Source organism: Carcharodon carcharias, chromosome 2 (genome assembly GCF_017639515.1).
Source record: "Carcharodon carcharias isolate sCarCar2 chromosome 2, sCarCar2.pri, whole genome shotgun sequence".
Taxonomy (NCBI): domain Eukaryota; kingdom Metazoa; phylum Chordata; class Chondrichthyes; order Lamniformes; family Lamnidae; genus Carcharodon; species Carcharodon carcharias.
Window position 1 is genome coordinate 34,843,631 of NC_054468.1, and position 15,653 is coordinate 34,859,283.

At 39.8% G+C, this 15,653-nt stretch overlaps 1 protein-coding gene across 2 annotated transcripts in view; it reads right to left on the minus strand.

Annotated features, from left to right (window-relative positions):
- Positions 1–15,653, minus strand: part of LOC121292663 — a 188,692-nt gene that overhangs the window by 11,637 nt on the left and 161,402 nt on the right. For both annotated transcript variants that reach the window (XM_041214933.1, XM_041214925.1), the window contains 4 exons: positions 14,585–14,701; positions 7,502–7,696; positions 6,171–6,286; positions 5,284–5,342 (listed from right to left, as the gene is read on the minus strand). In XM_041214933.1, coding sequence (XP_041070867.1) covers positions 5,284–5,342; positions 6,171–6,286; positions 7,502–7,696; positions 14,585–14,701 — 487 coding nt within the window. The remainder of the gene's footprint in view (positions 1–5,283; positions 5,343–6,170; positions 6,287–7,501; positions 7,697–14,584; positions 14,702–15,653) is intronic.

Sequence of the window (15,653 nt, forward strand, 5' to 3'; positions counted from 1 at the left end):
AATGTCATCTCCCTTCATATTTTTAACACAAATTAAAGATTAGAGATCTGCATTAGACATGGAGTCCTGAGGTTGCAGCAGGAGAGGAAACCCATGAAGGCTGCTCCCAGGTCTCTCATTCTTACCTGGAGGTGCTGCTCTGGAATCTAAGGGACTGAAGTAAAGTGACCTTTCCCAATGATTGGACGAAGAAGACAACCTGTCCAACTTTGGATGGATGAGGCCAAGGAAGTTAGCAACAGGGTGTGGTCATTCCAAGCTGGAGACAGTACACCTGGGACTTGGGAGGGCAGGAAAGGTGAGTGGCGTGACACATTCGGCTGCCAACCCTGACACTCTGACTAACCCAGCATTCTATTATGAAGCACATTGCAGGTCAACATACCTTGTAGCTCTATTCATTCGCCTCTCTCCAGGACATCCTTACATATTCATCTGGGCAGACAACACTCAAACCTCACCCTCATCCTATTGTCCTCTTGTACCCATGCCTCACACACAGCCTGCATAAATGTTGTGCTTCCCTTATCTTCACATAATAAATTTCTAACACTCATAACTCTGCTTCCTCTCCTTTTGGAGAAGACAGCACACAATGCCAGGGAGAGGCAAAGATCCAGGAGGGGGTTGAGGGGTTGGGATGATGAAAGGGGGTGAAGAGGGGAGGCCCTGCAATGACAATAGCCCAGACTTTCATTGTGAGACCCATTGTGAGCATTTGTGCTCCTCCTAGTCCCACAAAATTGTTTTCGACTTCTCCGGCAGGACTTTCACTGGGTGTTCAGCAGCTTCTACTGGTTAGAAGCCTATATATTGAAGAGGCCTCCAGCTAAATTAGGCAGATGCCTGAACAATCTAGCTTTAAAATATTAGGGGATAGTATCAGTGCGATGAGTGGACTTCAGGGAATTCCCTCATTGTAGACAACATTACACACATCAATAAAAATGTTTTAGAAATATTGGCTCAACTCCTTTTCTATAACCAGATGTGTCAATGTTTATATTGTCCAGTATTTTAGGTCTGGAGGAAAAATAATGATACAAATGCATAAACCACACCAGTCACCAGGTTTACACTTTATAGATCATGATACTATCTAATTGATAAAGCATTATTTTGCTTCCACCCCAAAGACAAAAGTGAAAAGAATTGTTGCAAGATTTCATCCACTCAATGATATTCCATGGTTTGGTATTAGGCAGCTAGTACTAAGCTAGAGTGGATAAGGTCCTATGGTGTTTCTTCTTAGAAATTTAAGCCTAGTTTGTGTCATAAATTGTTCGGCAACTGTTACTCATGTTTACATTGCCGTACATTGTTCTGACATTTCTATATTTGGAGAATTAAATTTTTCACCACTGATTTCATTGATCCAGAAGCTTATAAATTATAGCATAGAAGGAGGTCATTCTGCCCATCATGCCTGCTCCTATGTTAAAACTTCAACTAAAAATGCTTAATCTAAATTGGTTTCCTTGCCCTTTCCTCATATCCTCTTATACTTCGACTTTACGAATATCCATCAAATTCCCTTTTAAATGATGTTATATTTGTTGATCCAATGGTAACTTGTGCTAAATGTTTTAAAAATCCTCCATGAGGAAATATTTTTTCCAACTTCTTTGTGACAACCCTGTGATATGCTTCTCATTAAACATCTAATCTCTGAATTTTCCAAAAGCTTCTTCAGTCGTATAAATTAGGGAATGGATTGCCTGCTGAAAAGCTAATAAGAGGCATTCGTAATCAGTGGAATTATTTTATGGATGAAAGATCATACAATCAAAGCAGGAAATCCTATGTGGGTTTTTATTTGAAGTATATCTGTAGATAAACCTGCAGCATACCAGAATGGCTTTGAGAAAATTATAAAAGATAACAAATGCATGGGATTTATAAAAAACAAATAAAAAAACACATTACTCTAAAACCTAATCTAATAATTATTTATTCTCATTCATGGGCTGAACTCAAAGCCATAAGTGAAGGATAAATATGACTTTATTCTTTCGCATGGGGCAGAATTCTGCCCTTGTCAGGCGGGCACGTCAGGTGGGCAGTCCTGGGAGCAGTCACGAAGCTGACAACGATTTCACGCTAGGTGGCCAATTAACGGGCAGCCAGCATGAAACGTGCGCTGAAGCACTCAGCACTGCCAGGGTGGGGGGAGGGGGGTGGGAGGAGCGCGAGCGTGGAGGCGTGCGCATGAGCAGGGGTGTGTGCAGTAAAAGCTCCCTGAGGCACAGAGTTGCCTCAGGGAGGTGAAGATTTTTAACAATAAAAATAAAAATATTTAAAATAATGAAAAAGATGTCCCCTCATGAGCAAGGACATGTTAAATAGGAGTGTTACAAGTTTTTTTTTTTAAATCACTGGTCGAAACCTCATTCTGACCGTGGATGAGGTTTCGCCAAAAATGCAAAGGCTGTTTGGCCTTTTCGCCCACCTGGCAACCAAACAGTTGGATGGGCAGAGAAAAATTCCAATCAATTAATTGACTAAGAGCCTTAATAGGCCACTTAATTGTCAGTGGCTGAGCTGCTGATTCCCATGTGCACCTACCGACTGAAATATCGCGCGATTGCACGATGACATTGGGCATTCACCCGATGTCATCGCGTGTCATTTTACACTCTTTCGGGTCAGGTGCCCGCCCAACGAGGGAAAAGTTCAGCCCATAATGTGGGCATTGCTAGCTAGGCCAGCATGTATTACCCCCATCCCTAATTGCCCTCGAGAAGGTGGTGGTGGGCTGTCTTCTTGAACAGTTGCCAGCCATGTGGTGTAGGTACATCCACAGTACTGTTAGCAAGGGAGTTCCAAGATTTTGACCCAGCAATAGTGAAAGAACGACAATAATATTCAAATTCAGGATGTTGTGTGGTTTGGACGGAAAGTTACTTGTGGTGGTGCTCCCATGCTTCTGCTGCTCTTGTACTTCAAGTGGTAAAGGTCACAAATTTGGAATTTGCTGTCGCAGGAGCCTTGAGGAATTGCTGCAGTGTACCCTGTATTGCTGCCACTGGGGGTCAGTGGTAGAGGGAGAAAATGTTTACAGTGGTGGATGGGGTGCCAATCAAGCAGGCCACTTTGTCCTGGATGGTGTCAAGATTCTTGAGCGTTGTTGGAGCCACACTCATTTGGGCAAGTGGAATGTATTTCATCAGACTCCTGATTTGAACCTGGTCGATGGTGAACAGACTTTAGGGAGTCAGGAGGTGAATTACTCTCAGAATTCCCAGCCTCTGACCTGCTCTTGTAGCCACAGTATTTAAATGGCTGAACCAGTTCAGTTTCTTTCAATGGTATCCCCAGGGCATTGATAGAGGAGGATTCAGCTATGGTAATTGTATTAAGTGTTAAGGAGAGCTAGTTGGCTTCTCTCTTGGTGGAAATGGTCATTGACTGGCACTTTTGTGGCATGAATGTTATTTGCCACTTACCAGCCCAAGACTGAATGTTGTCCAGGTCTTGCTGCATATGGACATGGACTGCATCAGTATCCGAGGAGTCACGAATGGTGCTGAACATTGTTCACTGATGATTGTACATCCCCACTTTTGACCATATGATGGAGGGAAGGTCATTGATGAAGCAGCTGAAGATGGTTGGGCCTAAGACAGTACCCTGAGGAACTCCTGCAGTGATGTTCTGGGACTGAGAACAATGACCTCCAACAGCCACAAATTACCTTTTTTGTGCTAGGTATGACTCCAACCAGTGGAGAGTTTCCTCCTGATTCCAATTGTCTTCAGTTTTGCTACGGCTCCACATTCGGTCAATTGCTGTTTTGATGTTAAGGGCAATCACTCTCATGTCACCTAATGAGTTCAGCTCTTTTGTCCATGTTTGGACCAAGGCTGTGATGAGGTTTGGAGCTGAGTAGTCCAGGTGGAACTTAAACACAGCCTAAATGAGCAGGTTATTGCTGAATAAGTGCCGCTTGATAGCACTGTCGATGACAATTTCTATCACTTGGCTGATGTTCAAGAGTAGACTGATGGAGCGCTAATTGGATGGGTTGGACTTGTCCTGTATTTTGTGGACAGGACATACCTGGGCAATTTTCCACATTGTCGGGTAGCTGCCAGTATTGTAGCTGTTCTGGAACACCTTGGCTAGGGGTGCTGCTAGTTCTGGAACACAAGTTTTCAGTACTATTGCCGGAATATTGTCAGGGCCCATAGCCTTTGCAGTATCTAGTGCCTTCAGCCATTTCTTGGTATCACATGGAGTGATTTGAATTGACTAAAGACTGGCATCTGTGATACTGGGCACCTCAAGAGGAGGCTGAAATAAATCAATCAAGACTTTTGGTTGAAGATGGCTGCAAATGTTTCAACTTCGTTATTTGCACTGATGTGCTGGGCTCCCCATCATTGAGAATGGAAATATATTTGTGGAGCCTGCTCCTCCAGTTAGTTGTTTAATTGACCACCATCATTTACGACTGGATGTGGCAGGACTGCAGAACTTCCATCTAATTTATTGACTGAGGGATCACTTAGCTCTGTCTATTGCATGCTGCTTTGCTGTTTGGCATGCAAGTAGTCCTGTTTTGTAGCTTCACCAGGTTGACATCTGCTTTTTAGAAATGCCTGCTGCACTCTTCATTGAACCAGGGTTGATTCCCCAGCTTGATGGTGATGGTAGAGTGGAGGATATGCCTAGCCATGAGGTTACAGTTTGTGGTTGAATACAATTCTGTTGTTGCTGATGGCCAACAGTGCCTCATGGATGCCAAGTTTGGAGTTGCAAGATCTGTTTGAAATCTATCCCATCACCATGGTGCCACACAACACAATGGAGGGTATCATCTATGTGAAGACGGGATGTCGCTCCTACCAATACTGTCACGGACAGATGCATCCGCGACAGGCAGGTTGGTGAGGAGGAGGTCAAGTGTGTCCTTCCCTCTTGTTGGTTCCCTTGCCACTTGCTGCAGACCCAACCTAGCAGTTATGTCCTTTAGGACTCAGCTAGCTCAGTCAGGAATGGTGCTACCAAGCTGCTCTTGACGATGGACATTGAAGTCTGACACCCAAAGTGCATTCTGTGTCCTTGTCACTCTAAACGCTTCTTCCAAGTGGTGTTCATCATGGAGAAGTACTGATTCATCAGCTGAAGGGCGGGATGGGGGGGGTGGGTGGGTGCGGTAGCAGTATGTGGAGATCAATATGAGGTTTCCTTGCCCATGTTTGACTTGAAAAATATTTCTAACTCTTACTGTTTGTAGAATAGACACAAATATATATTGATCAAAGCTTAAACTGTACCAACCAGAAAACATAATCCGAATTTTCAGAAAAATGTTCTATGTTCTGCAGAATTCCAAGGACCTAAGAAATTTAATGGAACAGTTAGCTAAATCTTTATCTTCATGTTAAATCTTAGGACATAATGATTGCCTGAATTATCAGGTAAATTAATATTGTAATTATAAAACTTATTACATAGTTTCTGAAAGATTATACAAAAAGTATCAGATTCTTTAAAATCATCCTATTTTAAAATTAGATATGTAAAAAGGCATCATCTACAATAAAACCTTACATCACACCTTGTAGTTACTGCACTATGCATTGTACACCATGCAGCAATTAGCCAAACCAAGTATTTGCTAGAAAAAATATAAACTATTTCCCGTTTTAATGTTTTGTTGGAAAACACAGATGGTAGCTTTTGACTTTTGGATAGACTAATGGAGCCAAGGTTCTAAGGCCTGAGCCTCATTTGAGTCCAACTGGTCAGCTGTGGATGCCAAATGGACCAGTTTTGAGCCACAGCTTTTTTTTGAAGATGCCAATTGTTGATCGCCATATTTTCAGAGCTGACACCTGTATACTGCAACGGTCAGTTGACCCAAGTTATACTGTCTGTTCCTTTGTTGTTGTCAGCCTAGGGTCAATTGAAATGCACTAGTTTCAACTTTATTCACTGGCTTCCAAATATGGGCTCCATTTATAATGTTGAGAAATAATTCATGCCCACTGTCTGCTGACATTAGAAAGAGTAAAAGTGGGCATTACAGTAAGAATTTCTAGAATATTAGTGAACACCTGTAAGAATTTATTGCCTGACAATAATTTACTTGTGCCTAGTTTGTTGAAGCCCCATTGATTTTCACAAAGCATATGTTTAACAAGCAATGAAAAATCAGATCATACCTTTTCTGCGGTGATACTTGTCAGAGATCTGTAGTCTGTACTGTTACTGTCATTTAGGACACTCACATCAACACCTTGTACTTTCAATGTAATATTGACAGATCTCTTTGGCAAAACTGAAACGAAATCAAAATATATTTTCCCACAATTGATATTTAATAATGCTTTTGCATGTGTAGTTGCTACTTGAAGTAAAGGAAGAAAATCCTGACATCTGATGATTTTTTTCTACTTTTCACCCACTCACAAAGCAAACTTCTATTAGATAAAGTTCTTTCATTGCTCTTAAGGTAACATGGTCCAATTCCAATCTCCGAGCAGTACCATTGTGACATTACAACAATATTATATTGATAGCTCATGGCCAGTCTGAGTCTACAGTGTTTGAAACCGAATCCTCAATCATCATGAATGTATTAAATTCCATTATAAAATGATACTATTGAATGACTTAGAAATGAAACAAGCCTCTTGTGTTTCCTCTGTACCATAAGATGCTTTTTTCATCATGCTAGCAGGAAAAAGCTCCATTATGGAATATAAACAAAAAATACAATGAAAAAAAACTGTTAGAATTCCGAATATGGGGAGAAAATGTAATGTAACAATTTTTCAATTCCATGTAGCTTGTGACTGTGATAATTTTTGATAAAATTATAACATGTCTGAATTGGACAAATTTATAATAGGCAAAGAAGAATAGCTCTTCTAAGTAGGATATCATACATAAAACTGTATATTTATACAGTGCCTTCAATGTAATTAAACATCCCAAGGGGCTTCATGAGATATTTGAGATATATTTGAGACATTTATATTTATTTGTGATAACACAGGATCAAAACATTCATAAATAGATTTAATCATACTGTTCTTAAGTATTTCTACAATATTTCTCTGTAGGAAATATCTAAAGATGTTCAATCTAATGTAAACAAATAAAATATATTCTGTTGCACTGTAGATTATCTGGAAACTAGCATGCTTTATTAACAAAGTAATTATTCTCATTTGCTGTTTGTAGGTCGTTGCTGTATTTAACCTGACTACAGGGTCCACCTTTGAAACAAAGATGACTGAACTTCAAAAGTAATTAATTGGCTGTGAAGCCACTACAGGCATCTTGAATATGTGAAATGTGCTTTATAATGGCAACTCCTTTTTATTATCAGTTTAATTTTATAACCATCTACTTCTTAAGCAAAAAGCAAATATCTGACTCATTTTAAAACAATGAGAAAGTCCTACTTGTGTTGACAATTATTTAATAATAATGAGATGGGATTACAACTTTTTTCTGAAGTTACAATACATCAAATATTTAAACATACTTGGCAAAGGTTGTGCAATGAACCCAGATCCTGCCTCCGTGCACTTCTCTCCTCTGTACTGACTTGGACATTGGCAGAATGGTTTGCAGCCACTGGCAGGGTTGAGTACACAGGTTCCTCCATTATTGCAGAACGAGGAAGGGCACTGGGAAGAGCCACATGGATCAGGCAATGGAAAGCAGGTTGTACCATTTCCTAAAGTAGGGCAGTTCAAAGTATTAAAATTAAATGAATATAATAAATATTAGTACTTTAAATAGATGCAGATGGGTATTGTAAAATAATGCTTGTTTTCAATTTTTATTTAACTGATTCATTGCTTTTCCTTTTATATAAATATATATTTGACTGCGTTACTGATGGAACAGCAAAGTCTTACAGTAATTCAGCATGATTACAAAGAATTCCATGTACAATGCTATTCAATGTCAGAATCAAGCAGTTCCAAGTTTGGTATAATACGTACTGGAGTTGAGCAAAACCCCCTCCATATTGGTCTATCAACTCACATTAAACCAACATTAGAAGACCATCTGTGATACAGAATGTAGCATTTCTTACTAACTTGATCAACCATTGCTAGAAGTTCCCTCAAAGACAATGCCCTTTATTTTTAATTGAACTGTAGGATATCAGGTACTGTTAAGTCATGTTGATGAGCACTTGAGTGAAGAACAAGTTAAGCATTCAGGAAATCTATGAGATGAACCATTTCTCCTGCCTGTGGAAATTCCCTTTTATTTCCTTTTGGAGCTAAGATCCAGCACCTCTGGGTCCTGGCTCTACTGTTGCTATGTGAACCAAACTAATTGGAATTGCACTCCAGCTCTTCAGAGAATTTAGGATCACTGTGGTCTTACAATCTATGATAATCCTAACATTAATAATATGCTTGTCATCTGATTTTCTAGGAGCAATGCCTGAGGATAACAAGTACTTAGTTAACAAGTTTATGCTGTTCATTTGGAAAAAGAAAATTTCAAGCAATAGGTGCCATATCTTTCGAATTGGCTACCTCTGAGGTCTGGGTTAACTTAATTATGAAAGTTCCATATAGAAGAACATGCTATAGCTGATCAGAATTGGTTACTATTTTACCCTGTGAATCCTTCATTACATACGTTTTGAAATTCCCTGTTGTGTCACTACAGGTAGCGTTGGGTAAACACAGTAGACTGCCACATTCATCAATGGCAGTGCAGAACAATCTGTTGTCTAGAATTGTATGAAAAATGGAATATTGGATTTTAGTATTGAATTAACATTAATCCTAAATTCTGACCTTTCTTCTGTTCTTTAAATTTCAGCAAGAGGCTTTACCCCACAATGAGCTTGATGCTCTTGTTGGCTCATTTGAAAAGGTAGCAACCTCAGAGAGAGTTACAATACTTGGAAATGATTATTTATCCCTTTAAAAGTAGATGTAAACTTTTGAAGGTAAAACAATCTACATGCCTCATCCTGCACTATTTCTTTAGGTATATGTTAATAATGTCCTTACACTAATTGCCCCTTCACATGGGTTTTTTCAGGCTCCTGTTATTCTGGCAGAAATAATGGAAAAGTTAGAAAACTGTCATTAATGGAGTTTCTCTGGGGGTTTACCCAGTTCCTCCTGCCTCCCTGCCCTGATCAAAATCAATTGAGGAAATTTAGGGTCACCGTTTGCTACATTGGCCTGGGTTTTTCAGTCAATGGTGAAATTACATTGCTTGCCACTGATCTTGAAGACAGTTTCCCACTGGACGTAGTGATGTCTGTGGCATGGTTTGCCCCTTTCCCAATGTTGGTTTGAATCTGGCAACCATTCAAGGAGATCTCCAGGCCTTCAGCGATAGTAATGTCATGGCAGGTAAGCAGCCAATCAGCTTGAGGTATTCTCACAGGCAGAAAATCAGTAAAAAAGCACTAATTAACCTTCACTTTTACTTAAATTTTGTAGAGAGAAATAAATGATTGGGGCGCACATATGGGATTAAGGTAGAAACCAAATATCATAAATAAACTTATACTTTTTAGAACAGGTTATATGGAATTTCTTATCATAATGGAGAAATTAAGCAATTCCATAAATATATAATCAGCTTTTTGGCACCAGAGAGCAATGCTCCCTCTAAGCTGTACAGCTATGTGCCTGCACAGCAACCAAAAATTTCCCACACTCGCTGTGCAGAACTAAGTCTCTGTCAGTTACCACATATCTGTGGCTATGCCAAAAAATTTAAATGGATAATTCACTCATACAAATTGCCCTCACAATCAAATAAAATGCAAGATATGTTATCAGTGAGATATTCAGCAGTAATTATGAATTTCGTACAATGTTAAAAATCCAGTTATTCCTAATTCAACATAGTCTCACTGTAAAAACCTTTAAAATTTAGACAAACAGCATAAAAGGACCATTTCACACCAGCCCTTGATTTCTAATTGTTTGCAGTCTGGGGCTGCTTCAACAGAACTCCCTTCGGAGAACTATGGAATGACTGGCAGCAACAGCTGCAATCCCACATTTAACTGTGCATCTGCAGAGTCTAGAAGTTGCTGTCAATTTCAGAGAAATAATGAGGGGTGAAAGCTGACAATTTCATTGCCATTCCTTCTGCAAAATCTAGGCCATTCTGTAGCATTCCAGTCATTGTTCATTTGCTTGTAATCTGATTCTCTAGGCGCAAAGCCACAGGAAACCAACTTGCTAATTAACAAAAATTAACAAAAATTTACATTGGACATTTGGAAAAAAGGAAATTTTAAGCAATAACTACAATAACCAAAAGCTTGGCTACATCTTAGATTTGGAAGTTCCATTTGAAGGAGCATATTATAGCCGATCAGATTGGTTACTATTTTACCTGTGTTACGTATGCAGCTGAAACTCTCTTGTTGTGTTTCTACACATAGCATTGGGTGAACATGGTGGACTGCCACATTCATTAATGGTAGTCAGAACATTCCATTGCTAAGAATTGTATGAGAAATGGAACATTGGATTTTAGTATTGAAATGTTTCTCTTAATCATAAATTGTTACCCTTCTTTCTTTAAGTTTTAGCAAGCAGCTTTACCCCACAATGAGTGTAATGCTCTCGGCGGTTATTTCAAGACGGTATCCACCGCATAGAGAGTTAAAAATATTTAAAAACGATCATTTATCACTACAAAAGTTGATGTACACACATGAAGATAAACCATCTGCATGCTTCATCCTGGATTATTTTGTTAAGTATGTGTTAATAATCTTCTTACACTAATTTTCCCTGAAATTCTGGAGGAGGTCTCTTAGCTTCCCATTACTCTGGCAGGAAACTCACTGAAAGTCAAGGAGTTAATGGAACAGTTGCCAATAATGTAGTTTCCCAGAGGATTTTGTCAGTTACCAGCCCCACCCCAGAACAAATGTGCCCTGATGTATCTCATCTTCATTTGTCCAATTCATTTATATTTTGCTCATCTCGTTTTGTAACATTTGAGGTGGCTCCCTGATTTCATTGGCTCTCATCCTCATAGTTTGGTATCATCTGCAAATATGACTACTTGAAGTGAAGAAAACCCTGTAATCCAGATTTACACTCCAAATTTTAAGACCTAAGACCATGAGATGTAAGACCAGAAGTAGGCCATTCGGCCCATTGAATCTGCTCTGCGATTCAATGACATCATGGCTGATCTGATAATCCTCAGCTCCACTTTCCCGCCTTTTCACCATAATCCTTGATTCCCTTACTGTTTAAAAATCTATCTCAGCCTCGAATGTACTTAACAACCCAGCCTCCATTGCCCTCTGTGACAAAGAATTCCACAGGTTGACTACCCTCTGAGAGAAGAAATTCTTCCTCATCTTTGTTTTAAATGGGTGCCCCCTTACTCTGAGATTATGCCCTCTGGTCCTAGACCCACAAGGGGAAACAACCTCTCAGCATCTACCCTGTCAAGCCCCCTAAGAATTTTACATGTTTCAATAAGGTCACCTCTCGTTCTTCTAAACTCCAATGAGTACAGGCCCAACCTACTCAATCTCTCCTCATAAGAAAATACCTCCATTCCAAGGATCATCCTAATGAGCGTTCTCCGGACTGCCTCTAATGCCAGTATATCTTTCATTAGATAAGGGGACCAAAACTGTTCACACTATGCTAAGTGTGGTCTAGCTAGTGCTTTGCTTAGTTTTAGCAAGACTTCCCTATTTTTATACTGCATTCCCTTTGAAATAAAGACCAAAATTCCATTTGCCTTACTTATTATCTGCTGAACTTGTATGTTAGCTTTTTGGGATTCATGCATGAGGACCCCCAAATCCCTCTGTGCTGCAGCTTTCTGCAGTCTTTTTCCATTTAAATAATATTCAGCTCCTTTATTCTTCCTGCCAAAGTGCACAACCTTACAATTTCCCACATTATATTCCATCTGCCACGTTTTTGCCCACTCAGTTAACCTGTCTAAATCCCTCTGTAGACTCTTTGTGTCAACCTCACCACTTGCCTTCCCACATATTGTGTCATCTGCAAGCTTGGCGATAGTACATTTATTTCCCTCATCCAAGTCATTAATATATGTTGTAAATAATTGTGGCCCCAGCACTGTTCCCTGAGGCACTCCACTAGTTACAGGTTGCCATCTTGAAAATGCCCCCCATATCCCAACTCTGTCTTCTATTAGTTAGCCAGTCCTCTATCCATGCTAATATACTACCCCAACGCCATGCTATCTTATCTTATTAAGTAGCCTTACATGTGGTACCTTATTGAATGCTGAGGAAATTCAGGGTCACCATTTCTTACAATGGACTGGATTTTATGGTGAAGTGACACTGCTTGCTGCTAACATCAAAGACAGTTGTCCAGAAGGATCTAAAGATATCTGTAGCATGGTTTTCCCCTTTTGCAATGATAGTTTGAATTTGGTGCCAAGTCAAGGGGATGTGCAGGTCTCCAGCAAGTAATGACATCAAGCAGAGTAAATAGCCAATCACATTGATGTAGTCTCACAAACAGCATGTCAGGAAGTAAACATCAGTAATTTTCATTCACTTCTTATTAAATATTACAAAGTTGAATAAATGACTGAAGCATACATAGAGGATTAAGATAGATAGATCAGTTTGTGTTTGCTAATTGATTGCTGTCTGGCTGTCCTTTAACCGTGAGCCTTAGGCAGAACCATGGAAATACTGACTGTAACATTTAGTATTCCATGATTAATGGTGCTTATGCAGTTTAATTGTCAGTACTTTTGCAAAGTCTGAGCCATTGTGTGACACTTTGGTTATTAGTTGTCATCCAATTTTTTAAAAAAATTCATTTATGGGATGTGGGCATCACTGGCTAGGCCAATATTTATTGCCTATCCCTAACTGCCCTTAAGAAAGTGGTGGTACACTGCCTTCTTGACCTGCTGCAACCCCTGTGGCGCATGTGCTGTTAGGGAGGGAGTTCCAGAATTTTGACCCAATGACAATGAAGGAACGGCAATATATTTCCAAGTCAGGATGGTGACTGGCTTGGAGGGGAACTTCCAGGTGGTGGTGACCCCATGAGTCTGCTGCCCTCATCCTTTGAGATGGTAGCGGTTATAGGTTTGGAAGGTGAAGCCTAAGGAGCATTGGTGAGTTTCTGCAGTGTATCTTGTAGATGGTACACACTCCCGTCACTATTCATTGGTTGTGGAGGGAGTGAACGTTTGTAGAAGGGGTGCCTAATCAAGCGGACTGCTTTGTCCTGGATAGTGTAAAGCTTCTTGAATGTTGTTGGAGCCGCGCTCATCCAGGCAAGTGGGGAGTATTCAATCACACTTCTAACTTGTACCTTGTCGATGGTGGACAGGCTTTGGGGAGTCAGGAGATGAGTTACTCGCCACAGGATTCCTAGCCTTTGACCTGCTCTTATACATGGCTACATGGCTAGTCCAGTTCAGTTTCTGGTCAATGGTAACCTCCAGGATGTTGATCGTAGGGGATTCAGTGATGGTAATGAATGTCAAGGGGCAATGATTGGATTCTCTCGTGTCATTGCCTGACACTTGTGTAGCACGAATGTTATTTGCTTCTTGTCAACCCAAGCCTGGATATTCTGCAATCATCAGCGAACATCCCCACTTATGACCTTATGATGGAAGGAAGGTCATTGATGAAGCAACTAAAAATGGTTGGGCCAAGGAGACTAGCCTGAAGAACTGGAGCATTGCCACAGGAGTCCAACTCATTTGCTATCAAAAAACATATGCTGGACAGTTGCTAAAAAAAAAAACTTCCTTTTTAAAATTTTAAGGTAAATTGAATTTCTTACCTTAATGGGGAATACTGACAATTCCACAAACCTACAATTAATTTTTCAGGGCCAGTGAGCAATGCTGCCTCTAAGCTATGTGGCCATGTGGCTGCATGAAACACAAAGGCTCACATTCAAGTGCACACAAATCTCTCCCTTTAAGTTACTGGCTGCACAAAAAAATTGAAAGATATCACACATTCAAATAAATCACCCTTACACCCCCAAAAAGTTTTAGGGGCTACGTTGCCAGTGAGGCTGTTCAGCAGCAACTATGAATTTCATGCACAATTAAACCAGTTATACCTCATTCAACAAAGTCTAAATGTTTCAATGTTTTTACGGTGAGATTAATAGTGTGAAAGGACAAGTACCCCTCAGTTCGCAATTTTCAATTGATTGCAGTCTGGGTGTACTTCAAGAGTGGGCCTTAGGCAGAATCATGGAAATGTTGATGGTAACATCTGGAATTCCATGATTAATGGTGCTTAAGTGGAGTTCAAAAGTTGCTGTCAGTTTCAAAGGAATAATGACTGCGAACATTGATAGTTTCATCGTTATTACTTTTGCAAAGTCTGGGCCATTGTGTAACACTCCAATAATTAGTAATTTGCTTGACACTTGATTTACCTGGAGCACTGTCACAGGAGACCAACTCATTAGTAATGAAAAGCTTACATTGGATATTTGGTAAAAAAAATATTTCCAGCAATAACTGCAGTATCATTGGGTTGGACAATTCCGAGGCCTGGCTTAACTTAAGTATGAATGTTCCATTTGAAGGAGCATATTATAACTGATCAGATTGGTGACTATGTTACCTGTGAATCCTGTGTTACATGTGCAGCTGAAATTCCCTGTTATGTTACTACAGGTAGCATCGGGTGAACACAATGAACTGCCACATTCAGCATTGGCTGTGCAGAATTTCCCATTGCCTAGAATTGTATGACAAATGGAACATTGGATTGAAACATTTACATTAATCCTAAATTCTTACCCTTCTTATGTTCTTTAAGCTTCAGCAATCTGCTTTAACCCACAATTAGCTTGATGTCATTGGTGGTTTATTCAAGAAGCTGGCAACATGATGGCGAATTAAACATATTTAAAAATGATAATTTATCACTTTAAAAATAAATGTAAACACTTGAAGATAAACCACCTGCAAGTTTCAACCTGGAATATTTCTTTCAGGTATACGTTAATAGTTTTCTTTTGGTATTGACCCTGAAATTGGATTGCCAGAAAACTCAAGACGACAAAATTTTAAAGAATGCCATCAATTGATTCCTCCCAAGGGATTTTGGAAGCCTCTCCCTACAGTTGGAGTTTTAGTGCTCAAATGTATTTATCACTTATTCGTACACTTTTACATATATTCAATCGATCTTTTCCTGTAACCTCTGTGCTCTCTTCTGGAGAGCATTGTTTGTTGTTATTCATTCATGGGATGGCTGGCTAGGCCAGAATTTATTGCCTATCCCTAATTGCCCTTGTTCAGTCATTTAAGAGTCAGCCACATTGCTGTGGGTCTGGAGTCACACGTAGGCCAGCCCATGTAAGGATGGCAGATTTCCTTCCCTACAGGACAATGGTGAACCAGATGGGCTTATGGGACAATGGGCAATGGTTTTGTCAGGTTTTTACTTCCAGATTTTTACTGAATTCAAATTCAGTATCTGCTGTGGTTGGAATCGAACACAGGTCTGCAGAGCATTACCCTAAGTCTCTGGAACACTAGTTCAATGACAATACCATTATGTTACTGCTTCCCCCTTGTCTTTTATAATGTGTAAATTTGACTAAGTGAATTCAGCAAAACCCTCTACTCCAGAATTATACTCCAAATATTGTGGAAATTTAGGACAGTATTTAATGAAGGGGATG